Source organism: Larus michahellis, chromosome 29, assembly GCF_964199755.1.
Source record: "Larus michahellis chromosome 29, bLarMic1.1, whole genome shotgun sequence".
NCBI classification, from domain to species: domain Eukaryota; kingdom Metazoa; phylum Chordata; class Aves; order Charadriiformes; family Laridae; genus Larus; species Larus michahellis.
The window spans coordinates 77636-104169 of NC_133924.1; the positions used below are offsets into that span (position 1 = coordinate 77636).

At 55.0% G+C, this 26534-nt stretch overlaps 4 protein-coding genes across 14 annotated transcripts; 3 read left to right on the forward strand and 1 right to left on the reverse strand.

Annotated features, from left to right (window-relative positions):
* The first annotated feature begins 251 nt into the window (after positions 1–251).
* LOC141735143 (E3 ubiquitin-protein ligase TRIM39-like) lies at positions 252–6226 on the forward strand. 3 transcript variants are annotated; one of them, XM_074567684.1, is made up of 8 exons: positions 252–522; positions 615–2072; positions 2764–2859; positions 3097–3327; positions 3499–3521; positions 4296–4411; positions 4886–4915; positions 5167–6226. In XM_074567684.1, the coding sequence occupies exons 2-8, from the start codon at positions 1518–1520 to the stop codon at positions 5682–5684; spliced, it is 1569 nt and encodes a 522-aa protein (XP_074423785.1). In that variant the 5' UTR covers positions 252–522; positions 615–1517; the 3' UTR covers positions 5685–6226. The 3 variants fall into 3 exon arrangements, with proteins under 3 accessions (XP_074423785.1, XP_074423784.1, XP_074423786.1); XM_074567683.1 differs by having other exon boundaries at positions 252–2072; XM_074567685.1 differs by lacking the exon at positions 2764–2859 and having other exon boundaries at positions 252–2072.
* On the forward strand, positions 6226–13049 carry LOC141735134 (E3 ubiquitin-protein ligase TRIM39-like). Of its 9 annotated transcripts, none has more exons than XM_074567661.1 (7): positions 6226–7695; positions 8604–8906; positions 9683–9913; positions 10276–10298; positions 10689–10804; positions 11440–11469; positions 11751–13049. In XM_074567661.1, the coding sequence occupies exons 1-7, from the start codon at positions 7273–7275 to the stop codon at positions 11939–11941; spliced, it is 1317 nt and encodes a 438-aa protein (XP_074423762.1). In that variant the 5' UTR covers positions 6226–7272; the 3' UTR covers positions 11942–13049. The 9 variants fall into 9 exon arrangements, with proteins under 9 accessions (XP_074423762.1, XP_074423755.1, XP_074423756.1 ...); XM_074567654.1 differs by having other exon boundaries at positions 11933–13049; XM_074567655.1 differs by having other exon boundaries at positions 8604–8885; positions 11933–13049.
* A 2705-nt stretch (positions 13050–15754) lies between these two features.
* Positions 15755–20059, forward strand: LOC141735181 (E3 ubiquitin-protein ligase TRIM39-like). The gene is made up of 5 exons (XM_074567771.1): positions 15755–15771; positions 16036–16366; positions 17251–17273; positions 17832–17947; positions 19011–20059. Exons 2-5 carry the CDS (start codon positions 16100–16102, stop codon positions 19529–19531), a joined length of 927 nt encoding a protein of 308 aa, XP_074423872.1. The 5' UTR covers positions 15755–15771; positions 16036–16099; the 3' UTR covers positions 19532–20059.
* Positions 20060–20245: 186 nt separating this feature from the next.
* On the reverse strand, positions 20246–26436 carry LOC141735155 (zinc finger protein RFP-like). Its single transcript, XM_074567717.1, has 8 exons — positions 25552–26436; positions 23558–24091; positions 22776–22871; positions 22385–22615; positions 22164–22186; positions 21782–21897; positions 21564–21593; positions 20246–21041 (listed from the first exon to the last, which is right to left on the reverse strand). Exons 2-8 carry the CDS (start codon positions 23975–23977, stop codon positions 20527–20529), a joined length of 1431 nt encoding a protein of 476 aa, XP_074423818.1. The 5' UTR covers positions 23978–24091; positions 25552–26436; the 3' UTR covers positions 20246–20526.
* Positions 26437–26534: the final 98 nt, after the last annotated feature.

A 26534-nucleotide genomic window follows, 5' to 3' on the forward strand; every position in this document is an offset into this window, starting at 1 on the left:
TGGGTTTTTTTAAACATTGGAGTACTCCCCAAGATTTCGCTAGGGAATATCGCCCTGGGACGAGCACGAAAGCGAAGCCTAGGATTTGTGCAACAGCCCCCGGGGCATCGGTTTCAGAGCTTTAATCCCTTCTTCTCTTCTCCCACCCTTTCCAATTTCGCCTTGCCTTGACACTCAACCGTGTTGACTCTTGACATTCAACAACGACTTTCCTGCAGGGCTGAAGAAGCTGCAGCTTTGGTTCCTGGGTCGGTTACTAGGAAGGAAAAGAGGACACGGCTGAATTAAGTGGAATATCTGCTGTTTTCCCACCAAGACCTTTTATGAGCCCAAACCCCTCACGCTATTGGCAAGAACACACACGTTTGAAGACTTTGGTGTTGAACCCCGTGGATTTCAGCTGCCTTTCGCAGAGTTGTGGGGTGGGAGAAATCAGGGGTCGGAGGAAGTAGAGACGAACAGAAAGAGCTGGAACTCTGCCTTTCTGCAGTTTCTATACACACGTTCGGGTCAGGAAGCTTAGTAAGCAGTTTTATATAATTTTTTTTATGTGCCAAATGACCGTATTAAAGTGTCTTTCTGTATTTCAAGGGCTGTTTTCTCTTTCTGGCCAGAGAGGAACGGGGAAAACGGTGCTGTGCCGCCGCCGGCATGGCAAACCCCGGCGGCTTTGCTGCCCTCTCTTGACCTGCTTCTGGTAAAGCTCAAACGAAAGCGCTGAACGAAGCTTTTCTTGCTTCATCTCAGCCGCGATGGGAGGGAATAGCAACGACTTTCCCTGCGTGCGTGCTGGAAAAACAGCAGGACTGGAAACCGGCTGAAAGGCAACGATGCTGGAAAGAAGGGACGACAGCCATTTTTGAAAGTAAAGGCATTTAAAAAGCTGGAAAAGGAAGGAAAAAGCATCAGTGCAGACCCTCAGCTCTGTCACCGTGGATCAGAGAAACCTGCTCGGACCTTGCAGGGTCTTGGAGGCACCGGCAGCCTCCAGGGACACGTGAGCATCCTTGATCCGTGGCGGTCTCTGCAGGGCGTTAGTCTGATGCCCCACCTTACCCCAAGGGCAAAGCTGATGTCCCAGGGACCAGGAGCAGCAGAAGTTTCTTCTGACAGCCAGGAGGGCCCTGCCATGCCGCGAATTGTACTTTTGAACCCTTAGGGTCACCCGGGAGATGTTAGAGCCCACCCAGACGACCCTACAGAGGCTGTCCTGAAGGGTGCTGAGGTCCTTCCCAAGCCCTGGCCAGGTCCTGTCACTCCTGATACCTCAAGCAGTATTTTCAACCCACGGTTGCCTCCCACCCCAGCTGCACCACAACCCCTCTGAGGGGCTACCAGGGCACGAAACTCCTGCTCTAGCTGCTGTTGAGTCACCAAACCCACTTGCCTCCACTGATTCGAAGTGGCTTTGGAGACTGAAAAATCCGGGTGCCTCCAGGATAGGGTACAAACGGGCTGGGCATCTCCAGTTCTCCTCCTCCTCAGCTGTCAAACTGCGGTTGCCCAGAGCCGTATAAATGAACGCATCACACAAAGCCCCGCTGGAAAGGGGCTGGATCTGTTTAACCAATGGCGTAGGATCAGGAAGAGAAATCATTCTCCTTCCCGTTCCTTCAAAAGTGAAAGGAACTCGGAGAGTGAGACTGCAAAGGTGGCTTGTCATGGCAGACCATGCAGAAAGGGTCAAGGCTGAAGCCTGCTGCTCCATCTGCCTGGAAATTTCCCAGGACCTCGTGTCCTTCTACTGCGGGCACAGCTTTTGCCAGGGGTGCATCCCTCGGAGCAGGGAAGGACTGAACCCCAACTTCTCCTGCCCCCAGTGTAGGGAGAAGATGTCCCAGAGGAGACTCTGCCCCAACAACAGGTTGGCCAACATCGCTGAAGCCAAGGACCTGAACCCGCAGCCGGTCAGAGAGGTGGAAGGGAAGGGGAACTTGTGCGAGAAACACCAGGAAGCCCTGAAGCTCTTCTGTGAAGAGGAGAAAACGCTCATCTGCCTGGTGTGCGACAGGTCCAAGGTGCACCGTAACCACTCCGTGGTTCCCATGGACGAGGCTGCCCGGGAGTACAAGGTGAGACGGGCACGTTGAGGCACAGAGGGCCAGAAGCTCCTGGTGTTGCTGCCTTTGATGGGTGTAGATACCTGTATAGCCTTTGGCCTGGGGGGTAAACCACCTGTGGCCTCACCCATCCTTATCTCATGATACCAACTACTGAGGTGGCATTACCTGCCCGGAGGAAGAGGTGGACGTAGGAGCACCACCGTGCTCTTGGGGATCAAGGCATCCTCTCCCCCAGGGTTCAACCACGAGCAGAGGCTTAGGCAAGGGTAAGAAACAGAGGCGTAGGATTTCTCACCACCACAGTCCCTCCGCAACCTTTTACCCTCACAATTTGCAATGTCAGGGCTTTCCTGGGCCTCAGGAGGGTTTGTTTATCCAGCAGCTGTAAACGGTTCTCTCCTCCGGGATGCAGGTCCCTTATCAAGGTCAGCTCTGCTGAAGAGCTGTAGGAAAAAAACAGGAGGAGGTCCTCAGCCTTTCTCCTGCCCCACAGCTCCCTGAAATCTCCTTGACCTTGGTCAAAAAAGCAAAAAAAAAAAAAAAAGCCGGGGGGGGGAGGTTAATAGCCTTGAAATGGTCATGAGTGTCACAAAACTTTGCTAGCGCTTACTTCAAGAGCAGTGGGGAGTTCCCCATTGTTTCTGCTGAGCACGCCAGACCACAATGCCGTCCAACAGGGGACTTCTTTCTTTCCTCTCAGAAAGAAATTCAGAGCCAACTGTATCTTCTGAAATCAAAGCAAGAGCTGATTCAGTCTTCCGTGGAGAACAGGCTAGACAGAATGAAGGACTACACTGTAGGTGCCCATCTGTTTTCCTCGGCAGAAGGTGGGGGAAGAAAGGAGGAACATCTCCTCTTCCTCTCCCCCACGGGTGGGTGATGCTCAAGGGGCGCGGGGAGGGGAGAGTGGGTTTGTATCTTCCCCAAATGCCTCCTTTTGGTGGGTCCCACTAATGCATGGCCCACCGTTGACTCTTGATGCTCTTGTCCTGCTCTCTGCTTTCCTTTACCCGCTTCGGCTTGCCCTTGGCAGAAGGGGACGGAAGCTGCAAAGCAGGAGGTTGTGATGGAATATAAGAAGTTGCACGAGTTCTTGGAGAAGCAGGAGTCCTTTTTTGTGGCCCAGCTGGAGCAGGTGCACACAGAGATCATGAACGTGCATGAGGAAATCCTCAATAGGCTTTTGGAGAAGACGAGGAGCCTAGGCATGCTGATTGCGGAGATGGAGAGGATGTGCCAGCAGCCAGACTGTGAACTCCTGAAGGTGAGACCCCAGGCTTTCCAAACTTGCTGCGAAGGCCCGGCTTGAGCTTGGTCTCCAGCTCTTGGGTTTCCTACCCCAACACGCTAAAAGAGGGACTTCATTACAGTGGGGCCCCAGTACTCCAAGGGGAGGTAGTCCATGTCATTAAGTCTCTTTTTCTCTCTCATCTAGGACATCAAAACCACCTTGAGCAGGTATGTGGTCCTTCTCCTATCAACATTTCACCACAGTAGGGCAGCTTTGTGGCAGGACACCAGGAGAAACCACGTAGGGAGAAGTTGGCTCTTCTGCAATGTAGCTTTTGGACTTGACCGAGGACACTGGGGTTTGGAAGGAGGTCTCTCCCTCTCTCTACTTACCGATGCTCCACGAGCATCATCCTGGAACACGTTGTCAAGGTGCAGCAAGGGCTGGTGGCTCCCTGTGGAGCTGCACCCCACCGCACAGGGAACGGAGACATCACCAGCCGTAGCCCCATTCCACATACCCGAGCGAGGAGGAGAGCCAAGCAGGGCTGGGAAGAGCAGCTGGGGGAAGCCCAGAGCATCGGGGAGGTCCACGGGCAGGAGGCCGGGCTGGGGGCAAGTCAAGGCGGCAGCGCATGGGGTGGATCCACAGGGTCCGTGGCCATGCATGGATGCTCCTCCAAATCAGCTTGCAAAAGGGCTGGATGCTCCAGGGCTGAGCTTAAATAGAGCCCCTGGACCATGGGTCCCAGGTGGGTCTGCTCAAGGCTGCTAAATCCCATTAGGACCCTGACACAACCACCTCGTCCTTTCACAGCTGAAGGAAATCAATGACCATCTGCACGGGGGACGTGTGACGGCGCTGTGCAACTTGCCGTCTAAGGCGTGCGAGATGGCCCAGACCCGTCATCTTCCCTCCACCAATTCTCCCCACCGCCTGCTGATAAAACACGGAGTAACGAACTCCAGCCGGGCGTAAATCCATCCCCTCTTGCCTCCCAGGTGCGAGAGCGAAACGTCCTCGCAGGAACTCGATGTTTCCCCCGAGCTGGAAGAGAAACCCAGTGATTTCACAGAGAAAACCGCGGCCATCAAGGAGGCTATGGAGAAATTTCAAGGTACCGTGGCGCAGGTCCAGAAAGGCAAACGCCATCGTGCTTCTTGGCGGGGAGGGATGGAGTGAAGCCACGCGAAAGAAACCCATCCTGGTTGTTGAATGGGGGGTATTTTATTTTTTTTTTCCAAGATCCAATAATGAGGTTGCCAACGAGCGTTAGTCTGATATTACCTGCCTGCTGCTGGTGTTGCCAGTTGCATGGAGTCCCACACGTTTCCCGTGAACTACGTGGAGACAGTTCCTTGCTGCTCTCCCGTGCTCCTCGTTGCTCCGATACCTCGTTGTATTAATTTTCTTTCCCCCTCTGCACGTGGGGGAATTTCGTACGCGTCATCCTGTTTTTCTCCTCTACCTCCACGGGTTTCTCTGCATTCCCCCCAAGCTTGTTCCAGACTCTCTGGATTTTTGCAGAAATCCAGAATTAGACCCGTTGATCTTTCTGCCCCTCACGTTCTTCTCTTTCTTTCTCCTCTAGACATACTGGATTTTGAACTTCCATTCCCAGGTAAGTGAACCGATGCGTGCCCAACCAAGCCATCATATTAAACCAAAAAAATATGGTAAAACAAGCTCTGCTGCCCCCAAAGATTAACCTAAACTGCTCTGCTGCCTCCTTTCCTCCTTCTCCCACCCTGGTCCCACCACCAGGCGATGCCTCGGGGGGTCTCAACTGGATCAGAGGGACGGGAAGGGAGAGAAGGAGCCTCGTGCCCCCCAAATCTGCTGCGATGAGCCTGACTCTCTCTCCACCTCCAGCACAGGTGACGTTGGACCCAAAGACGGCCAACGCCAGGCTTTACCTCCTGGAGGACTGCAGGGGCATGTGGTGGGGAAGCTGCAATCAGGACCTGCCCTCCAACCCGGAAAGGTTCAAAGTCGATCCCTGTGTGATGGGCTCGAGGGGCTTCAGGTCGGGCTGGCACCGCTGGGACGTGGAGATCTACGGCACAGGCATGTGGGCCGTCGGGGTGGCCAAGGAGTCGGTGCCAAGGGAGCGTTGGTTGCCCTTGGAGCCCAAAGCGGGGGTATGGGCTCTGTGTCATAACCAAGATGGGTACAAGGCTCTGACCTCTCCTGATGTCACCCCCTTGACTCCACGCGACGTCCTCCAGCGGATACGGATCTGCTTGGACTGTCAGGAAGGGAGGGTGATGTTTTTTGATGCCGTGAGCAAGGCACGGATCTTTGCTTTTCTGCAGGCTTCTTTCAAAGGGGAGAAAGTCTACCCGTGGTTTCTGGTGATGGAGGATGCTCACCTCAAACTTCTTCCCTAAGGCACAGGGGGAAAAAAATACCCCAAAGCCATCAACTTGCCCTTGGGAAAGACACCAGGGGCTGAGTTCTGTCCCGGTTCCACCACACGGCCGTGAAAAGCTAACGGTGGTTGGGTTCCTTTCCTTTAGCGCAAAATGGGAGCATTTCCATGCCTTAGACTGTATTTTGATCTTTTCATCACCAAATGACTGTTACTGGCTGCCCGCAAACTTACACCGGTGGGGAGTTAAAAGGAAATGTGCAATTCTAAGTAATTCCTGTCCTGCGTGTTTTCTTTTTCTTTGCCTTAAGTTGCTTAAAATAGCCAGAGGAAGGAAAAAGTCATCTTCGTTCCTCTCTAAAACCCACTGCACGGGGAGACCGCAAACCTGTGTTTTCTGCCCCGTCAAACACAGCAAGTCCATGGAAATAGAGGTGGTGACAAGTCAGCAGCAAGCCAGGAGTTGGAGCCATTTGCAGCTCGGTCCCATCCCGACTCCATGTGTAAAGGGGTGGTGGGGGGTGTGTGTGTCAGAATTGGGAATAAACACATAGAAATGGCCCTTTTGGTGCTGGCTCAATGTGATCCCTGGCGCGCTGAGCTTTAGTCAAGCGAGGGATTGGACCTTTTCCTTGAGATTGTACAAGAGACAAAAGGGTTCAGATGAAGGTCCATCCAGTCCTTGTCTTATCCCTAAAAGCCTACGCCTAGGAAAGCAAATAAAAGCAGGGCAAGGATGCCTCTGGGCCCCGGAGCTCTGTTTTCCAGCCTAAATGGGTAATTAAACGATTAAAAGGGGGTGATGAGAGGTTCTGCCCTCTCTCTAACCCCGTTGGGCAGTTGCGGCGATTTGATCCATCTCCTTTCCAGGCTGGATAATCCCAGTCTCTCCCCATCCATCCTGGCCTTCAGTTTGGCGGCCTGACCCTGTCTGCCTCATACTGGGAAGCCCCAAACTGGTCCCTGTACCCAGATATGGCCTCACATGCGCTGACGGAGGGGGGCAATCCCTCCCCTCTCCGCTCTTGCAAACGCAGCCCCACGTGGGGTTGATGTCCCAGAACGGTTTGGGTTGGAAGGGACCTTAAAGACCATCCAGTTCCATGGGCAGGGACACCTTCCACTAGACCAGGCTGCTCAAAGCCCCGTCCAACCTGGCCTAGAAGACACAACGCTTCGGTGCACGGTCCCGCCGCTGGCTCATGGACAACTTGCCCCACCCCCGTCAAGACCCCAAAGTCCTCTTCCATGGCTGGTCCCGGTGCAGGAGGGTATCTCACCCCAAGTTCCATGAGATTTCTTCCCCAACCACTCCTCCAGCCTGTCCTGGTCCCGCTGAAGAGCCGCCCTGCCCTCCTCCAGCCTCCTATCTGCTAACTCACAGCTGGCTCCGAAAGCCAATGGAACCGAAAGCGGTGGGAGGCCGGCGGGAGGCGAGGAGGAACCACCGCGTGCTCCCGCCTCCTTCTCACTCTTCTCCGTTTGGTGGCGGGAGGGCCGGGAGTTGATTTCCCCCCGTCTGCAACCAGAAGGAGGAAGGTCCTCCTCTTCGTGCCTGCAAAGCAAAGCTCCTTTGATCCCATCCTGGAGGTGGGTTGGGAAGACCCATGGCGACGTGGAGCCCCACGGAAAGCTTGCAGAGCGAAACCTCCTGCTCCATCTGCCTGGGTTATTTCCAAGACCCCGTCTCCATCCACTGCGGCCACAACTTCTGCCGGGCGTGCATCACCCGCTGCTGGGAAGGGCTGGAGGCACATTTCTCCTGCCCCCAGTGCCGGCAAACGGCTTTGCAGAAGAGTCTCCGTCCCAGCAGAGAGCTGGCAAAAATTGCCGAAATCGCCAGGCAGCTCAGCCTGGGAGGAAGAGGAGGAGGAGGAGGAGGAGGGGAGAACGTGTGTAGGCAGCACCAGGAGGTTCTGAAGCTCTTCTGCAAGGAGGACCAGCAGCCCATCTGCGTGGTCTGCGACAGGTCCCAGGCTCACCGCTTCCACGCCGTGGTCCCCGTCGAAGAAGCTGCCCAGGAATACAAGGTAAAGCCCAGGGGTGCGCTCGTGCCCCACGGAAAATCCCTTTTCCAAGGCATTCAGCTGCATCCGCTCTCCGTGGGGCAGCTGCAAAACGGGGATTTTTTTGGGTGTCATTTGCCCGTGTGCTTCCTGTTGGCATTTTGTTGCACGGATGGTTGGGGTTTTGGTTTTTTTTGGGTTTATTTTGCGATGATCCTATTGGGATTTTCCACCCTTCCCGCTTAAATTTATTCATCTTTGCCAACAGCCCGGGAGAAATAAAAAAAAAAACAACACCTTGTTTGCCTTTTTCCTCCTTGAACTCCGCCATTGGCTTGACCCTACTGAAAAACTGAAAATGAAAAGTATTCAAAACATGTACAAAACGCCCAAGAATTCCTCTTTCTTTTTTTTTTCCCCGTCAGTTACTAAGGGCAATTTCGCATATTCGTTCCCCTAGTCACTGTTTCTTTAGTTTCAAATACAGAGAAATAACGTTTTTTCCCTCCCCGCTCCATCTCTTCCCCTTTCTCTGCTCCTTTTCTGTTTTCCCGCTCACCCAAACCTGTTCTCATCGTCTTTTTTTCTTTTTTTTTTTCCCCACCAAAAAAAAAAAAAAATAAATCGAGAACTGCAAACACAGCCCAAACACCGCGCCGCGCCGACGACGGGGGGAACCCCTCGCTGCAAGATGTCGATGCTGAAGGGTTGGGGGGGAAAAAAAAAACCAAACCCCAAACAAACACTTCTATAAAGGCCCAGTAAATAAATCCACTGAGGGCTGTTAAATACGGAGATATTGATCCCAAAGCCACCGATTTCTGGAGGCTGCGGGTGTTTTTGAGGGAAATCTCACTACGCGCTTATCTTCCCCTTGCATGCTTCCCTGGACGTGGGCTACTGATTATTGGTGGTGTTTTGGTTTTCTGCAGAATTTTTCCCCCCCGGCGCTTGGAGGTTTGTTGTTTCCTTTGCCCGGATCTTCGGAACAGCCATGGACCTTGTCCTCCTCCTCCCCCAGCTCCGCTCCTTGCGGAGGAGCCAGGGTTTTGGCAAAGCCTCTCCCGTCTACGATGAATTGTAGTGGGAAAAGGGATTTTTTTTCTCCGCTCCTCCGAGAACGTCTTTTCCTTTTTCCTCAGGAAGAAATCCAGGCTCGCCTACAGGCTTTGAAGGAGGAGAGAGAAAAATTCCTGGAGAGCAGAAAAACGAGAGTAAGGAAGAGCTCGTACCTGGTAGGTGCCCCCCAGCAGGAGCCTGGGGGAGGGTGGGTCTCTCCACCCAACCCCAGCGTCGCCGCTGCATTTTGAGGCCGGATCTTACATATTTGGTTGGTGGAGCGTTGCGCCATTCGCTCCCGGCCAAGCCGGTGTTTATCTGCCGGGGGCTTCGCATCAGCCGGAGCCTGCACCGGGGAGATAAAACTCCAGCTCCTCCGCGAGGGAGCAGACAGTCCCCAGCCTGGTCTAGAGAGACTGGAAGGGGGGGGGGTTTCCCCCCTCTAAACTCTATAAATCTATAAACAGAGCCCAGTTGAGGTTGCACCTCTCGGTGTTGCTTCCTCCCGAATAGTCCTTGCTACCGCCCCCGCCCCCAGCCAGGCAGCTTGGAGTTAAATTCACCTTTTTATGGACTGAATATCACGGGGGACACGGTACCCCGAGGCCAACCCGGTGGCCTTGGAGGACTAATCTCTTTTTCTTGAGTGTGGTGAGATATTATTTTTTTCTGTAGCCCCCCCCTCCGGCCCCCATTATGTCCTGCCCATCTCATGGAGCTTCACCCGAGGCTACTCCGATTCCTTCTGCAAAGGTCGTCGCGGCCCCACGGACTCCCTCAGCCCCAGAGAAGTGGCACTAATAGAAACTAGAATGATGTAAAAATAATCCACGAGGGAAGCTTTTGCCAGCGTTTCAGGTGCCGGAGGCGCAGAGACGGCTGCGGGATGCCTTCTGCTGCGCAGGGAGGTCTCCTGCCCCTCTTTCATTGCCGCCTTCTCCCATCCCGGCAGGAGAAAACCAAAGACGAAGGGAAGAAGATAGTGTGCGAATTCGAGGAACTGCATCGATTTTTGAAGGACCAAGAGCGCCTCCTCCTGACCCAGCTGGCAGACCTGGACAGGGCCATCACCAGGGTCCAGGAGGACGCAGTGGCAAAGGTCTCCGAGGAGATGTCCCACCTCGACACCCTGATCTGGGAGATGGAGGGGAAGTTCCAGCAGCCGGCCGGCCGGTTCCTGCAGGTGAGAGCCCGAAGCCTCAGGGCTGGTGGGGGAAGGAGGGATGGAGCAAAGCCTGAGACCTGGGAACCCAAATTCAGCCCCACGGGAGCTCCCTGGTGTCTTCTAGCATTGCTGCAGGTGGGATCATCCCATGCGTAGGGTCCTCCCTTGCTACTGCAATTCCATAAAAATATGTAACGTGTCAGAATCACGGAATGGTTTGGGTTGGAAGGACCTTAAAGACCATCCAGTTCCCCCTGCCATGGCCAGGGACACCTCCCACCAGACCAATTTGCTCCAAGCCCCGTCCAACCTGGCCGAGAAGACCCAACACTTGTTGTTCCTCTTCCCCGACTGTCTCTCTTCTCTTTTCCCACCTTTAGGACATCAGAAGACTCTTGAATAGGTAACGTGGCTCCGTCCGCCTTTCCCCACACTCTGATGCTTGGAGGGGTCTGGATGCCGCCCGGGTGAATCCTGAGGTGGGGGTTTCGGACCAGACGGACGCGGTCCATAGCTCAGCCTCCCACGAGGGTGCTCGGTGTTCAAAAAAAAAATGTCTGTTCAGCGACTGCCTGGGGGCAACAAACTGCAAAGAAAAAGGGCAGGGAGAAAGTGTGTGTGTGTGGGGGGATTTTATTTGCTCCTGGATAAGTATCCTCAGCCCATCCCACAGGGATGGATCATTGGTCATGGATCAATGATTCTCCTGGATCATTTAATGGGAACAAAATGAGCAATCAAACATAGCACACATGGGTTTTCCCCCCCCCCTCCCCTTCTACTCTCTTCGCAGTTGTGAGATGATGAAGTTCGACCCTCCGGCGGAGATTTCCTCCAATCTGGAAAGGAGACTCGAGGACTTTGTTCAGAGGAACGTCCTCGTGAGAGGCACGCTGAGGAAATGCCAAGGTACCCAAGAGGGGTGGGAGAAGGCACATCGCCTTGTGGGCCTGATATCTGGGGAAAAACCTGGTTCTTGTGTGCTGGCTGCTAACGCAAAACCCACCCAGAAGCTGCCGTAAACAAACGCAGCTGAAACTTTTAACCGGAGAAGGACACCGACAGTTTTTCCCGGGGAGAAAAAAAAAGAGTCGGGAAGTGGCGAGGGGAGGAAAAAAAAAACCCAAGCTCAGCAAAAGGAGCCTCCTCTCCCATGTCCCACGCGAAAAGCAAATCCAGAGCTGCCGGTGCGGTCGTTTCCGTGGCTTGGGAGCTGGTGGGAAGATCGAAGTTCCCCTGGGTACCAGGCCGGGGAGGGGATGCTACAACGCGGGGGGAGAAATCCGGTGCAGCGTCTCTTGGAGACGAGTTCAGCTTGGCCAGGAGGTCCATCTCCCCCGGCTTTGGGAGACGGCAGCAATACCTCCACCAGGGCAGGTCACCCCAGAGCCTTCGCCCCCGGGCCAAGCCCCCACACCCTCGATATTCCCCCTCCCCGGTCTCCCTTTAGCTGTTTCGCCTCCCCGGCCCGCGCGACAAAGCTAAGCTGCGGCCGCTTTGCCTGAGGCACAAACCTGACGCCCCGACGTCTCTCTCCTCTCTAGACAGCCTGATGTTTAAATTGCAAGAGCCAAGTAAGTCGACGGTGGCGGGAAAATGGGGTTTTGGCTCGCGGGAAGGATTCCCTTAAAAAAAGGAACAACGCAGTCCCCCCCCAGGGAGAGGAAGGGAAGGGTGACGGCACCCTAATGGTGTATCCAGGGGCTGAGGTATGGTCCTCATAAAGCCAAATGCCCCTCTGGGACCCAAAGGAACACCTGAGAAGAGCATTTGTGCTTCCCCTTCCCTCCCCATGGCTTTCCAACCATCTGCTCCCCACGCTTTGTCCTCTCCCCCCTTCTCCTTCCACCCCCAGGGGCATCTCCGCTGGGCGACCCCAAGGCTGGTACCAGCCCCAGACCTGCCCATGAAGCATCTAGAACTGGGAGACACAGGAGAGCAGGGCTGGTCCCAGACGCTGGGAGGAAAAGGAACCTCTCCAGTATCTCCCGGGGCCAAGCTCTGCCTCCAATGCTCTGGTTCTCCCTTGTCCTGCAGCCAACGTGACCCTGGACCCGTCTACGGCTCACCCCAACCTTCACCTCTCCGAGGACCGAAAACAAGCCAGGGGCCAGCTGAGACAGAAGGACCTCCCGGGCAACCCGGAGAGATTCAACTTTGAACCCTGCGTGCTGGGCTGCGAGGGCTTCACCTCAGGGAGGCATTTCTGGGAGGTGGAGGTGGGGCAGGGGGGCGTCTGGGCCCTGGGGGTGGCCCGAGCGTCGGTCAAGAGGAAGGGACCCATGAGCTTCACCCCCAAGGAGGGGGTCTGGGCGCTGGAGGCTTATCACTCCCTCACATCGCCCCGCGCCAACCTGCGCCTGAACCCGCTTCCCAGGAGGATACGGGTCTCCTTGGATTACGAAGCGGGGCGGGTGGCATTTTTCAGCGCAGACGATGACGTTCCCATCTTGGTTTATACCAGAGCCTCGTTCAACGGGGAGAGGGTCTTCCCTTGGTTCAAGATGGGGATGGGGGCTCGTTTGCAAGAAATCACCCAAAGCCCACCCTCAGAGGACCAGTCCATGACCGGGCAGCTGATGTCCCCCCTGGACTGGGTAGGGTTCAGGTTTCCCCTGCGGATCTGTCCTTGAGATGTCTGTCAGTCAGACCTCAATGAAAGGGACATCTCCTGTGTGACGCCAGCCGTTTGCCGTGGTTGCTCAAAGCGTCGTGCCGACGGAACTTGCTGCTCCTCTCCCGCGTCCGCCTCCATTGGGAGCTCTGGGATGGCACCCGTACGGCAAGGATGGGGAGATGGGCCACCAGCAGACAGCAGCGAAGAGGAAGGATCAGCCAGTACGAGGTGATGGAGCCAGCACATCAGAAGGAGGGGAACACTGGGGGTCGATCAAGGATGGAGAGCGCTCAAGACTTTCAAACGTGTGGTCTTTCTCAATTTATTTTGCCTTTAACGGACTGAATCCTCCTGTTCATCTCTGCTTCTGAGGTGTTTTCCTTCTGACACCAATTGCAAGGCAGATCCAGAGTCAGTTCTACCAAGGGAGGTGGCCTTTCACTACAAGCTGGCTTGGTTTGAGGAGCTGGTCTCTATCTCTGTCTACATTTTTGATGTTTATTTTAAATAAAAGAGCGTTTTGTTTTGCACCCTCCACTTTCTGCCTTGCTGTGGATGTATTTCTCTGCATTTCTTAGCTTTTGGGCCAGCAAGATTAAGAAAAGCTGTACAGGATGGGGGGGACCTTGCTTACCTTTCCGTCTTCTTGTGGTGGACCTCTGGTCATTCAAGCCCCCTTCGCAGGGAGGGAAGGGAAACAAACCCACCTGGAATCCAGGTTTCCGCACCATTACACACGTCCAGCTTCCTGGAAAACTCCCAAGAAAAGCCTGTCTCTCCCTGTCGGCCGTTCAGGAGGGGCAAGGTGGGGTAAATCGTAGGAGGGACTCTCGTGGCCGTGCTGGTTAGATGTTCCTCAACTACCAAAGCAGCAGGAGCGGACGCGGTGAAATGCAAGTTTTGGCATTTTCACCTAACTCACCTGCATTGATTCCCTCAAAACGCGCTGATTTTCTTACGAGGAAACCCAAAAGAGGAAGAGGCACCACCGAAATAAACACACGCTATTGATTATAGAACCGAGAAGAGGAACCAGAAGCAAGAGTGGGAGGGAGCGGGCGATGCTGGGCTCAGAATAACGGGCAAGATATGAGTGGGCCCCCCCGTGACGAAGCCCCATCTTGCTCCCTCCGAAGTTACGGCCGGTGTTTGGGTGCTGTTTGTCGTGTCGTGGCATCTCCCCGCCGTCCATACTCCTCAGTCTGGTGCACTGCTGTCACTTGGACCCATCGCGTGGGAAAAACACAGGGTAGACACCCGCTTTCTGCAAAGCCAGCCCAAAAGTCACGGCAGGAGCTCAAACACGAGGGTCTATTAAAAAAATAAAAAAAAAAAAAGGGCAATCAGGGCTACTGGGAAAGACTTTTGAGCGAAAAAAGGACTTGAATATTTTTCCTCTTTCTCCCACGTCGTCCCCTTTGCCATGTCTCCGACAGGGAGGAGTATGGTCCTATGTGTCTCCTTGTGGGTTGGGTCCGTGTCCTGACACCGATCCAAGCCCAGCTGGGAAAGGCGGAGGGCAATAGGAATGGACAGGCTGTCGGTGCAGGAAGGACCACGGAAGAAAACCTGAGTGAATCGGGGGAAAAGCTCTTGAGCTCTTCTGCAAAGACAAGCTTGTGGGTTGCTGGAGGTCCCCAAGCCACCACGGTCCCACCACGCTCCTCTCAGAGGCTGAAAAACACAAGACACGAAACACCGAATCCCGGTAAGCTTTGGTGCTTTCCTTGGCGGTAGCGATGGATGTTTTTCTGACTCCTTCAGGGCCACAGGTTCCCTCCACATCTCTGATCTCCACCCGGCTCCAGCTCTCTTCCAGGGCGTCCCTTCGCTCTAGAGATCTGCAATGCAGATGTCTCCACCCCAGCTGGTTTTCCAGGCTCTGTAGATGCGCTTTTAGGGCGCGACTCGTTTGCCCAACCATAGACACCTAATTTTGAGATGAAAGGAGCTTTGCCCGAGGTTCTGCCGACGGTGCAGAGCTGCTCTCCTCCGCCGAGGAGCAAAGCAGCCCAGCGCAGACGGAGTGGCCTCATTAGATGACAACATTGCCTTGGTTGCACCCACCACCCGCGTCTGGCAGGACAGATTCCTTCCCAGACGTCTCACCCCGGGCCACGCTTCCCTGGGAAGCGGTTGCAGGGCGTTTGCTTCCAGCCGCTCCCCGGCGGCTTTTCCTGATGGGAATAGTTTGCTTGGAAATGAGACTTGCGTCTCCCAACCTGGCCAGGTGGTCGTGGCTGGGAGAGTTATCTCGGTCGGCAGCCCTTCCGCCGGGTCACAGCGACCACGTCTCTCAAGCTCCCAGCCATGAAGAGAGACATATGTGTTTAGCCGTGGAGCTTAACAAAGGAGCAGCCGGTTTTAAATTACTTGGAAACATTTCCCCGTGAGCCCAGAGCGAGGACGGTGCTTCTTGGAGAGCACGTAGTGATGGGCAGCGCATTCGTGGCAGGGGTCCCAAGGACCCCAACTTGTCCCCCTTTCTGCGCATTGAGTCGCAGCCCCTCTTCCAGCACCTACAAGGTTCTGGTTGCGCATTTCCCTCCTTGTTTTCTTAGGATTTTTCACTCTGAAGGTGGTGAGCCCCTGGCCCAGGTTGCCCAGAGAAGCTGTGGATGCCCCATCCCTGCAGGGGTTCAAGGCCAGGTTGGACGGGGCTTGGAGTGACCTGGTCTGGTGGTGGGAGGTGTCCCTGCCCTTGGCAGGGGGGTTGAAACTAGACGACCTTTAAGGTCCCTTCCAACCTAAACCATTCTGTGATTCTTATGCTTTCCCCATCCATGGTCCCACCAAACCTCAAGAGCTCCTCGTCCTCCTGGTAGCCTGAACACCTTTTACCTCCAGCGCTGTCGTGGGAGGGTTGATGGCTTTGCCTAGTGCCCAGCCCTGAAAAGAGAAGGAGAAAAGCAGCGAGGTGACAGCCCTCAACAGCTCCTCAGGATAAAAAGCTGGAAGATCAACAAGGGAGAAACACGATGCTCCCAGCGCATCAGGCCAAGGGTGTCACCACCTCCTGCCCAGGAGACATGGCGCGAGAAGCTGACTCGCAGGATCAACGCATCCGTGCCGCCGTTTTGCCCGGGACTGGGAAGGAACAGGAAGAGAAAGATCCAGCCCCATCAAAGGGATAAAAACAACAGGTTTTTTTAGTTCGCTTCGGAAGAAATTCCGGCGGATATTAAGTTTTCTGAAGGAAGAGAGAGAAGGTCTCCAAGGAAGGACAGCTACCCTGGAGTGCAGAAAACTGGAGGATCTGGTAGGTGTCAACCTCCCTGACCTCTCAAGTCCTTGGGCAGTAGGACGCCAACTTTAGGGTCATTTCTTTAAATCCTTTTTGGTTGCTTTGTGCCACTGCTGCGCCGGCGAGTGCAGGAATAGCGTGACATTCTGCTCAAGTTCAAGCAAGCGCGTTCGCGGCTTTTATCAGCATCTTTTCTCCCAAACCTGCATAGCTTTTTCACATCAAGTTTGATTTTTTATTTCCCCCCGCCCCCGCCCACCCCAACACATATTTTTCCAGAAATTCAGGAAAAATTAGTAGGGATCTGGGTTCATGGGTGATCTCCTGTGGGAAGCGCCTTTCCATGAACTCCTCGTGGTATTTCCCGTCCCACGGCTCCTTCGTTTGCATCTTAAGCGGGGAGGGCAGACGCGGAGACCTGGCAGACCGTGCTCAGATTTCAGGCGCGCTGCCGGACCCAGGAGGACTCGAGCTCTTCTTGCTGTCACAGCTGGAAGACCTGAAAAATGAGATTGAGAAGAGGCAGGCGAAAAATGCCACCCGACTCTCAGAGGAGATTTCCCAGCCGGGCGCCCCGACGCAAGGGAGAGAAGAGAAGAGTCAGCAATCGGTGAGTGAATTCATCCAGTTTACAGCTTCTCAAGGGAAAGTTGTAGGGAGGGTCCTCCCCACCAGGTAGCTACTGGCTTAGTTAGTTGGGTTTTCCTAGTTCCAGTTTGCTCCTATTCCCTCCGTAGGTCGGAAAACCCCAAGGGGAGGAAGAGGGGGAGATTTACAGCCTGAAAAGATAGGAAAAAACCCACCAAAATAAGGGATCAAATCACCATCTGTGGCGGGGAACGGTGAGGGCTGGTGGTTCCCTGTGGGATGGGGAAGGACGATAACGTGGGGAGCAAGAGCATCACCAGCTTTCACCCCACCTTTGTGGCACCTGAGAGAGGGGAGCAGCCCAGAGCATCAGGTGGGTCTGTGGGTTGAAGGCAGACTGGGAATGCCGCCTGTGGAGTGGATCAGCAGGGCCCATGGCCACGTTCCTCCAAGGCACCTTGCAAAAGGACTAATTACTGAGCTTAAGTAGACCCCTGGGATGTGGGCAGGGGGTGGGTGGGATCTCAGCTGGGGCTAATCAGGGCCATTAGTGTCTATTAGTGCTGCTGGCCGCCCCGGTAGTCCGTGACGGTCTAACGGGGTTGTGGAGCAGACAGAGCCATCATCTGAGAGGTGTCCAGCAAAAGGATGAGAGGCAACTTGCAGCAAGACAAAAAATTTTCTAGATTTGGGGATTTTCTAGATTCTCCTTGTGAGCGTGGTGCCTCCCTGGTTCCGGGTCCCTCTAGACAGGGGCATCTCCATCCCCGCGTGTGTTCAGACCTTGCCTGGACATCAGCAGAGACCCAAGAGGTCCATCCCCACCTCAACAATTCAGCATTGCTGTGATTGAAGGAGAAAAGGTCGCGCTGACCTTCCTTTTCTCTTTCCCTCTTCTTTCCCAAGGATGTGAAAGGCACCATCAGCAGGTACGTGGCCTCTCGTGGCTTCTTCTGAAGTTTTACCAAGGGTGATGACCACGGAGGAGAAAACTCATCGGTGGCTGCTGGATACACCTGTGATTCGGGGAAATTGCGAGAGTCCGGAGGGGTATTTTTGGGGGATGGCTGTGACGCGCGTGTCCCTGCCCTTCCCAAGGGATTCCTCTCTTGCCCGCTTCTGGGGGCGTGCTGATCAAAGGAGCTTTAACCCCAAAACGACCTCCGGGTGGCAAAGCCTGGCTTTAATTTCATTACAAAGCGTTGGCTCTTTCCTCTAGCCCAGTCATCTTGAGCTGGAACTTCCTCCTGGTCTACAGAAAAAATACAATTTTAAAAAAAGATTAATCCAACGGGGAAATTTGGCCTTTGCTTTCCTTGAGGTTTGGGTTGCTGGGGCTGGGGGGGGGGAGGAGATTAAAATAATTAACGTTCTAGCAACACCATCACCTCATTTCTGGTGGTGTCAGATTTCCTGAAACGATGACAATCGCTCCAAAATGTGTGGGTTGTTTTGGATATTTCCCCCCCCACCCCCCCCACCCCCAGGTGTGGGAAAGTGACTTTCCAGCTGCCAGCGGACGTTTCTCCGGAGCCAGAAGAAAGAGTCTGTCACTTCTCATGGAGGAGCAGTACCCTGAAGGAAACTCTGAAGAAGCTACAAGGTACTGAGGAGGGCTCGAGGGGGATTAAAAAAAAAAAATAGATTAGCCATATTTTGGGGGATTAGCCACATTTTGGGGGTTTAGCCACATTCTGGGCTGCCTTTAGTTCACTCTGGACTCGTCTTGGGAACAGAAATACTGCGAAGAGGAACCCGGAGGTGGGGGAGAAGGTGCCCAAAGGGCTTTTCCTCGTCAGAAGAAATGACGATTTGATGCCCATTTAATGCCTCATTTATCACTTTCTTAATTACACCCGTTTTGCCCTGGTTTCTGAAGGATGCTCGTGGGTGACGGAGGGGCTGCTCGCTGGCTCGGCTCCCCCTTCCAGCCTACCCTTTCCCAAAACTGGCTCCTGCCAAGCGTGAGAACATTAAGAGCAGCCGTACCTGGTAGACGAAGGTGCACCCAGCCCCAAGTGGCCAAAAATAGACACCGAAGGAAAAATCAAGGCAACCCAACGAGTTTCCTCAGCCCTGCAGCTGGAGCCTCCACACAACGCTGGAGGAAAACCCGCCCCGGGGCAGAGCCCTTGAAACCCAACCATTTCCCTGGAACAAATACGGAAATGGATCCAACTCATCGCTTTGTCTTCAGCTTTTAGCCCCCTCCCCCCCCCCCCTTTTTTTTTTTTTATATAAACCCCCCCCACACGCTCAGACAAACCCGTCTGGTCGTGTCCTGCGGTCGCTGTAGGAGACAACCTGCTCGAGACGTTGCTGGTTTTACATCCCACATGTCGCTCTCCTTAATTTATTTTTTTTCCCTCCCCTCAGCGCTTATTTTTGGCCCGACGTAGCCTGAAGCCTGCAGGGTTTTTCTCCGTGAACCTGTTGCCATTACCGTGCACCTTTTCCTTTTGTTTTTTGCTTTTTTTTTTTTTTTTTTAATTCTGGGGGTGGAGGGGGGGATTAAAACCAGCTTTTCTGCTTCGTGTACAGCACCCTTCCCCTTCTTGGGGATGCTTTTGCCCCTTGGGTGCCAGCCTGGGCCCCCCTCCGAGCCCCCTCGCGTCCTCGGGATGCCCAAGCCTTGCTTCTGACGCCCCTGTCCCCCCACCCCGCAGCCACCGTGACCTTGGACCCCGACACGGCTCACCCCGACCTCGTCCTCTCCGAGGACCTCAAGAGCGTGAGACGCGGGGAACGACGACGGGACCTGCCCGATAACCCCAAGCGATTCGACTACTGGCCCTTCGTGCTGGCGTGCCAGGGCTTCACGGCCGGCCGGCATTGCTGGGAGGTGGAGGTGGGGGACGGGGGGGACTGGGCGGTGGGGGTGGCCCGCGAGTCCATCCGTCGGAAGGGGCACCTCAGCCTCTGCCCCCAAGGAGGGATCTGGGGGGTGGAAAAGTGGGGGGGACAAATCCGGGCGCTCACCAGCCGCAAGGTGACCCTCCTACCCCTCCGTTGGGTGCCCCGGAGGGTCAGCGTCCACCTGGACTACGCCGGAGGGACGGTGGCATTTTTCGACGCCGATGAGGGGGGGCTCATGTTCATTTTTTCTCGCGCCTCCTTCACCGGGGAGAGGGTCCGTCCGTGGCTCTGGGTGGTGGGGGCGAGGTCCCAGCTCAGGCTGTGTCCCTGAGACACGGAGGATAGGGTGTCCCCCCCCACACTTTTGACACCCTCGGGGGACAACCACGTCCCCCCGGGACAACAAGAAACGGGGACTAGACTTTGGTGTTTCCTTCTTCCCCATGGAACTGGGGGGGTTGATGCGCAGAAAGAAGAAATAAGCCCAAAAAAAAAAAAAGAGGCAAAGAGAGAGGACCCCAGGGCATGGAAATTGGTGGGAAAAAGGGAAAAAATCCAGCGTGACAGCGAAGGGAAAGCAAATTTTCCCCCAAGGTTTGCCTGATAAAGTATAGATGTGCCCACCTTAGAGTCACCTCCAAACCAAGGGATCCAAAAAATCTACCTTTTTTGTTTTTTTAAACTGCGGTAATCGTTGCTGACAGAAAATTCCCACGTGGCAAAACTCCTGAGCCTCAACAGTTTTCTTCTCTTCTCCAAAAAGTGGTATTTGAAACCTCCACGATGCAGAACGTTAATAATAATAAAAAAAACCCCCATGACTTTCTCCTCTGTGTCTTTCTCCGTGGTTTGGGCCGCCGGGAGAGCAGCGTGGCACGTGGCTTCCAAGGGTGGCCCTGTGGCTTGTGGACCAACTCACACTCGTGCGAAACTCCCCAGCTTCGTGCCAAGACCAGGGCTGGGATTTAGTTAACCAAAACTCCAGCTTTCCCCCCTTGAACCCAAGATCCAGAAGCAGCGACAAGAACCAGGCAGAGAAGAACGTCACAGCGCGTAAATCTTTTTTTTACTTCATCTAAAACCCTGAGGTGGGTCGAGCTGGTGCAGGATGCTGTGGGCAGACGTGGCTCCATTTGTCAGCCCAACGCCCCAGTTTGGGGGCGACGGTGTGGGACGCTGACCCACGGAAGTGCTCAACCTTTTGGCAGCGCTGAGGGTGGAAAGAGAGCCCAGAAAGGCCAACTTGAATAGACAGGATTCCTCCAGAGTGCTGGAAATAGGGATCTCGGGGACATAAACCTTGTGTTTGGGTGAGAAGGGAGAGCTTCAGGGACACAGTGTGATCCGGGACCCCTCGCTCCACACCAGGAACCAAGGATGAACCCTCTCCCCTTTAAATGAAGCTGCTGGGAAAGTGAATATCAGGGCCCTCTTATCAGCATCAAAAAATGCCACGTGACCCTTCTCATAGTCCAGGGCCACCCGGACCCTTCTGGGGACCTGGATCTGGTACAGCGGGATACGTTCAAGGGAGGTGAGAGCCCAAAACTGATCCTCACAGAGACCCATAGACCAGAGCTCCATCTCGGGGCTCCCAGCGGTCTCTTCCCTCCTCTTCAGGGACTCCCTGGCCACCCCCACGGCCCAGGAGCCTTTGGGTGTCACCTCCACCTCCCAGCAGCATCTCCCCGAGGTGATGCCCTCGCAGCCCAGCACGCAGGGATCGGTGCCGAACCCCTCCGCAGATGGGTCCTGCTGGACATCTTCCCACCTCACGCTCCTCCCGTCCTCCGAGACGATGAGCTGGGGGTGAGCCGTGGACGGATCCAGGGTCACCTGCACTGCAAGGGGGCAGAGAGTAGAGACCAAACCGTTTCCCACGGCCCCAGGTGAGCAGGGGAGTCCCGCGGCACCATCCGTCCATCCTGCGGCTTGGGATGCTCTTGCCCTTGCTGCGGGGGCAGACATTGGTGGCTTCCCCCATCCCGCAGGACCCAGGCAAGCATCAGAAGAAGATTCCCAACAGAGCAACAGAACAAGCCCCAGGGCAGATGAGTAGACCACTACCCCCCCCCTTTTTTTTTTTTGTGCCAAAAAAAAGCCAAACAGGGCATTTATTCCCTGAACATGGTGATGTGACGGGCAGAGCCTGTCTTCACGCAGCTTAGAAGCTCCATTGAAAGAAAGGAATACATCTTACGGCGAAGATCCCCTCACTCCTCATGGTGTTTTTGCCCCCCACCTCCCATTCGTTGGCCGCGTCTTCCCCAGTTGACCCTCCAAACTCATGGCCCAGCCCCGTGTCGGGCCCAGCCTTCCCTCGGTCCTGCCCGCTCCCTCGCCTCCAGGAGGTCTGGACTTACTCTTTTCAGGCAGCTCGAACATCAGGATGTCTGAAAAGGGGAGAAGAGACATGATCTGATGTAACACGCAGGTGTGAACGTGTAAACAGAGAGGTTCTGCCACACTGCGATCGCAGATACCGTCCCAATAAAATATGATTTAGCCTCTAAGTAAAAAAATATAGCTTATGCTCGTACAGGTATCGCTCCATCTCCCCACCCCAGCTCACCCTCAATACCTTGGAAGCTCCTCAGAGTCTCCTCTAGAGCACTATTTTTCTCCCTAAAGTGACCGATTTTCTTTTCCAGCTCTGGGAGAAGCAACTGGGGCTGCTGGAAGTTTTCCTTTTCAAACCTGGAGAAGGGGGGAACAGAAAGGAGAGGTGAGGACGCATCTTCTCAGACACCAAGAAGTCTTTCATGTGCGTGTGCACCTATAGCTCAGAGGAGCTGGTGCGGGACACTGCTGCTGCTGGACACTCAACGATGAGTGGAGACACCTTTGCTCAGAGCCACTGTTCACAGAGCCAAATATTTGGTCTCCGGGTGAGGCCAAACACAAGGTCCAACCCTCCCTTTTCCCAGCCTGGGGGGAGAGGAGAAGCTCAGGAAGCCCCATACCTGCTCAAGGTGCCTCTGATGTCCTGGAGGGAAGAGAGGGAAGAGGAAGCTCAGTGAAGGCGTCTTGGCAGCAAAGCATCTACTGAAACCTCAACAGGGTGGAGGTGGCTTTGGAGCAGAGCACAGCCTGGGCTTGGCTGCACCACGGGGGCAATACCCAGAGCCAGAAAATAGCCTGGACCACGGCAGTGATGACCTGGCTCCATTCCCTTCCCTCTCACCTCCAGGAATTTCCTCGCTGGTTGCTGGCACTTGTCCTCCATCTCCTGGACGAAGGTGTCCAGGCGAGAGATCTCCTTCGTCAGGCTGGTGATGTTTTCTTCCTGCGTTTTCTCGATGTCCCTCTCCAGGTCCCCCAGCTGAGCCAGCAGATGACGGGCATGGTCCTCCAGGAAGAGGCGCAACCCTTCAAATTTAGAGAAAACCCTCTGCCGCTCGGCTTCGGTCTTCTCCTGCGAGGAGGGGACACAGGAAGGAAAGAGGAGGATGGAGAAGGATGCAGCCAAGTCCCACGCGTGCCAGTGACCGCACTCCTAGGAAGCGTCAGTGTCTCGAGTATCCCGTACCCTTTATATATGCAAGTTTTATATCCTTCCCCATAGAAACTTTTACCAAATACTCCCAGCTTCTCCTCATTTCAGCCTCTCGAAACCCCAGGAGTTTGTCTCTGTCTTCCTTCAGGGCTTGCAGATGAGCCTGGATTTGTCCCTGAGGGAAGAAAAAAAAAAAAATAAAGACCCCATGTCTCTAGAGATGAAATCAGCCTAAAAAAAAAAAAAATACTGCAGGGACCGATGGAGGGGATTGCGCTGTGGTCAACTCCAGAGCTTCTCCTCATGTCCTTCTTGGCCCAGAAGGATCCTGAGCTCAAGACCTGGGCATGGAAATAAGTGACACATGGCAGAAAAAGCCTTCTGCACCAGTCTTTGCCCGCACTGGATCCTTCCTCTGAGCTGATTTAACTCACTGACGCAGCAAGAAAATATCTCCTTTTTTATTGACCGATGTTCCTGACGGTTTAGAGAGCATCTTGGCATCAGATGATGTCCGGTAAGAATCAGAGCTGGACAAAAGCTTGAATTTTTCAGCGGGGAAGAGGGCATGAAAACCTCACCCCGCAGGTTCTTAGCTGAGAACTGAGACAGCAGAAGCACCGATGCGTGGTCTACACCGTCATTTTGAAACGGGCCGGTGGGGCCATGGGGGAAGAGCGGAGGCAAACTACGGGAGGGGGGACAATGTTTTGGCCCCCAGCCTACAGCCCTGGGCGGGCGGCGAGATGTTTCACAGCCTGATGGGAACGTGCTGCGAGGGGAACATCAAGCCCCGATGGTGCTGGTCTGGCTCCTGGCGGATGCCTAGATGGAAAATGGGAAAAAAAAAGCCCCTTTTACCTTGTATTCCTGGACAGCATCCCGCACGGGAAGCATCGTGTGAGACCGGTGGGCGCGGGACTCCCGGCAGATCACGCAGATGAAGGCTCCGTCGTCTTTGCAGAAGACTTTCAGAGGCTCCCGGTGCCTCTCGCATCCTTCCTCCTCCACCATCTCCCCTCTGGCCGCCTGCAAACTCAACCGCTTGGCTACTTCCAGCACCCGCGCCAGCTCTCGGCTGGGCCGGAGGTTCCTCTCCGGTGCCGTCTCCCGGCACTGTGGGCAGGAGAAACTGGCCGTGGACCACTCCCAGCAGCGGGTGATGCACGCTCGGCAGAAATTGTGACCGCAGTGGATGGAGACGGGGTCTCGGAAATACTCCAGGCAGATGGGGCAGGAGGCTTCGCTGGGGAGCTCTGCGGTGGGGCTCGGTGCGGCCATGGGACCTCCGGTACAAGCTGCGAGTCGGCGGCGGCCGCTTTCATTTTCCTCCCAGCAAGAGAAAGGCGTTTCCCCTTCCTGCCACCCCCAGGGTGGGCAGAGCCAGAGCTGAGCCTGGGTGGGAAGGGAGAGACGGGATGGTGGCCAAAGTCCTCCCGGTTGCATCCCCTGGGGTGGTCCCCATTCCCAAAACGGCTGGTGCCCGCGGTCCATATGGGTTTCCTGGTACCCACAGCCCGGCAGGGAGGAAGGATGGGGATCGGGAGCCCTACCAAGCTCCTCCACATCCTGGAAGGGGGCTGAGCATGGGAGCAAAGAGGGTTTGAAGAGCAGGGTTGGCATGGAAAAGATGGGGAAGAGCATCCATGGAAAAGGTGAGGCTGAAGAAGGCTGGGGGAGGAGGCCGCGTATCGCAGGGAGGGTGAAGGAGGAGGAACGAAGGCAGAAGCGGGGGCTGAGGGGCACCCACATGGAGCGGGAGGTGGGTCGCAGGATGGGGAGAGGGTCTTGCCCTCCTCTTGGTGGCAAATCGATGCTGCCGGCTGGCGCGGGGCCAGCGTCAGCGCGGCAAACGTTGCCCAAGGTGTGGGGGGAAAGCAGAAGAGGGAGGCAGGAACCCCATCCAAACTCCTGGAAATTTCCCAGGCCCTGGGGAATTTTGCAGCCACCTCCCCCCCACCCCCACCCCCCGCCAAATCCTCCCTCCGGCTTGGGGCGTTAAACCGCTCCCACCTTCCGCATTGCAAATGAGGATCAATTCCCAAGTAATTAGCGTGGCATTTCTCCAGGCACTGGTAGACGCCAGCACCCCAGGGATCCCATTTCCAGCACAAAAGGGGCTGGATGCCCCAGCCAAGAGCCATCCCATCCCCTCGCTCCCTGTTGGGAAGAGCATCATTTAGTCCTAACATCCCTCTGGGAAAGTCTTGTCTGCACCAAGGGGCGGGGGGGGGTCTTTGAACCTCTTTAGCATTTGAACCAACCCCTCGGTAGCTTTGGCCATCGCCATCCTGCCCCCTCCACCTCCGCACGCTCCGGCACCAACCCAGGCTGAAAACCAGCAATTCCTTTCCCAACAGACCTAGTTTTCAGCCCAAGGAGTTCCCTCACCTGGCCGATCCCCCGAGAGCCAGATCTGCAGGGAAAAGCTCCCCTTCCCCCGGCCCGTGTTTGGATTTAACCCCGAAACGGTGGGAGAAGGGAGCAAGAACAGGCAGGAGCAAAACCAGGCAGTACGGAAAAACCAGGAGAAAACCGAGGCAGGGTGGTTTGCGCCTGACGGGTAACTGTCATCGTCCCCAGCCCCGTACCTGGGCCTCGAAGCAATGAAGCAGAATCCCACAGAAAACCTTCGATTACTCATTTTTCTTTCTCCCCCTCCCGCCTCCCAAAACAGAGCCTCCGGCTCCCTCTTGAGACCACACGCCGTAACCGTCCCTGTCGGGCTCTTTTGGCGAGGAGCATCGTCATCTTTAACCTGTCCCACACCCACCCAGTTCACTGCGTGGACAGCTGTAAGGCAAGGCTTTAATCGTAAAAAAAAAAAAAAAGAAAAGAAAAAGCACCAAACCCACCTTTAGGAGCTGAGCCAGGTCACCCACAAAGTCAAGTCAAGTTTTCGGTGAGATTCGCCTCAAGGTTTAGGTTTGATGTCGAGGGAGACGGGCCCACCGGGGTGCCCCACGGTCGCCTTCTCGATGGCTTGTTGCTATTGAAGATCAAGTTCAGCGTCGCCTAGACTCGGCAAGGGATGCGCCGCCCTTTTCTCAGTCTCTCCCTTGGCTCACCCATATTTTCTCCATCCCAGGAGAGGGCAGCACCAAAAATGAGTTTTCCCAGGGGGTAAAAATCCTCTTACCAACGGCACTGGAGGAACGAATCATGAAGGGATGGCTCGGTGGAGTCCTCAGCCACGAACAGATGCTCCTCCAAAACAGCTCGTGAAAGGACCATAGCCCAGGAGCGAGCTTAAATAGAGCCCTTGGGCCGTGGGCAGGGGTCAGGGGGTCCCAGGTGGGGCTTCTGAGGGCCGTTAATGCTCCTTAGTGCCCCAAGGACTCGGCAAAATCAACGGAGATTTCTGGGTTTGGAGATGCTTCAGGCCCAAAAGAATCACAGCGGAGAGCAAAGCCGCTGCAGGCAGTCGCTGGGAGATTATTCTGATTATGTGACTCATGTAGGTAATTGGGGAGGAAAAGTGGCTTTTGGTGCTGGAGCGGAGGGGACGATGCCACCAGCACTCGTGGGACACCAGGAGGAAGAAGAACAGGAGAGAAAGCAATGTCCCAAACGCAAAAGTCGAAGTCAAGCAGCCCCTTGAGGTGCACCCATCCCAACACCAGTTTCTCCGCACTCATTCCCCACTAAATCAACCCTTGAGCCCGGATCAACACCCAGAAAAAAAGGTGCCTCGAGTATGAAACCGTAGCACAAGTTTCAGTCTGAGTGTTCGTGGGCGCCGGGCTCTGCACCGGAAAATCTTCACCCCCGAAAACACTCGCAAACAAATAACAGCGGCCGTGTTATTTACTGATATTCTCAGAAAATGCGTCACTTC

Excerpts from the sequence above, each read along its gene's own strand:
- LOC141735143 (XM_074567683.1), top strand. The coding sequence starts at position 1,518 with ATGAACGCATCACACAAAGCCCCGCTGGAAAGGGGCTGGATCTGTTTA. Across the intron at positions 2,860-3,096 it reads ACAGAATGAAGGACTACACT|AAGGGGACGGAAGCTGCAAA; the intron begins GTAGGTGCCCAT and ends TGCCCTTGGCAG. Across the intron at positions 3,328-3,498 it reads CAGACTGTGAACTCCTGAAG|GACATCAAAACCACCTTGAG; the intron begins GTGAGACCCCAG and ends TCTCTCATCTAG.
- LOC141735134 (XM_074567654.1), top strand. The coding sequence starts at position 7,273 with ATGGCGACGTGGAGCCCCACGGAAAGCTTGCAGAGCGAAACCTCCTGC. Across the intron at positions 7,696-8,603 it reads AAGCTGCCCAGGAATACAAG|AATTTTTCCCCCCCGGCGCT; the intron begins GTAAAGCCCAGG and ends GGTTTTCTGCAG. Across the intron at positions 8,907-9,682 it reads TAAGGAAGAGCTCGTACCTG|GAGAAAACCAAAGACGAAGG; the intron begins GTAGGTGCCCCC and ends CCATCCCGGCAG.
- LOC141735181 (XM_074567771.1), top strand. The coding sequence starts at position 16,100 with ATGAACTCCTCGTGGTATTTCCCGTCCCACGGCTCCTTCGTTTGCATC. Across the intron at positions 16,367-17,250 it reads AAGAGAAGAGTCAGCAATCG|GATGTGAAAGGCACCATCAG; the intron begins GTGAGTGAATTC and ends TTCTTTCCCAAG. Across the intron at positions 17,274-17,831 it reads GTGAAAGGCACCATCAGCAG|GTGTGGGAAAGTGACTTTCC; the intron begins GTACGTGGCCTC and ends CCCCACCCCCAG.
- LOC141735155 (XM_074567717.1), bottom strand. The coding sequence starts at position 23,977 with ATGGCCGCACCGAGCCCCACCGCAGAGCTCCCCAGCGAAGCCTCCTGC. Across the intron at positions 22,616-22,775 it reads GGAGAAGCTGGGAGTATTTG|GAGAAGACCGAAGCCGAGCG; the intron begins GTAAAAGTTTCT and ends CCCTCCTCGCAG. Across the intron at positions 22,187-22,384 it reads CAGCGAGGAAATTCCTGGAG|GACATCAGAGGCACCTTGAG; the intron begins GTGAGAGGGAAG and ends TCTTCCCTCCAG.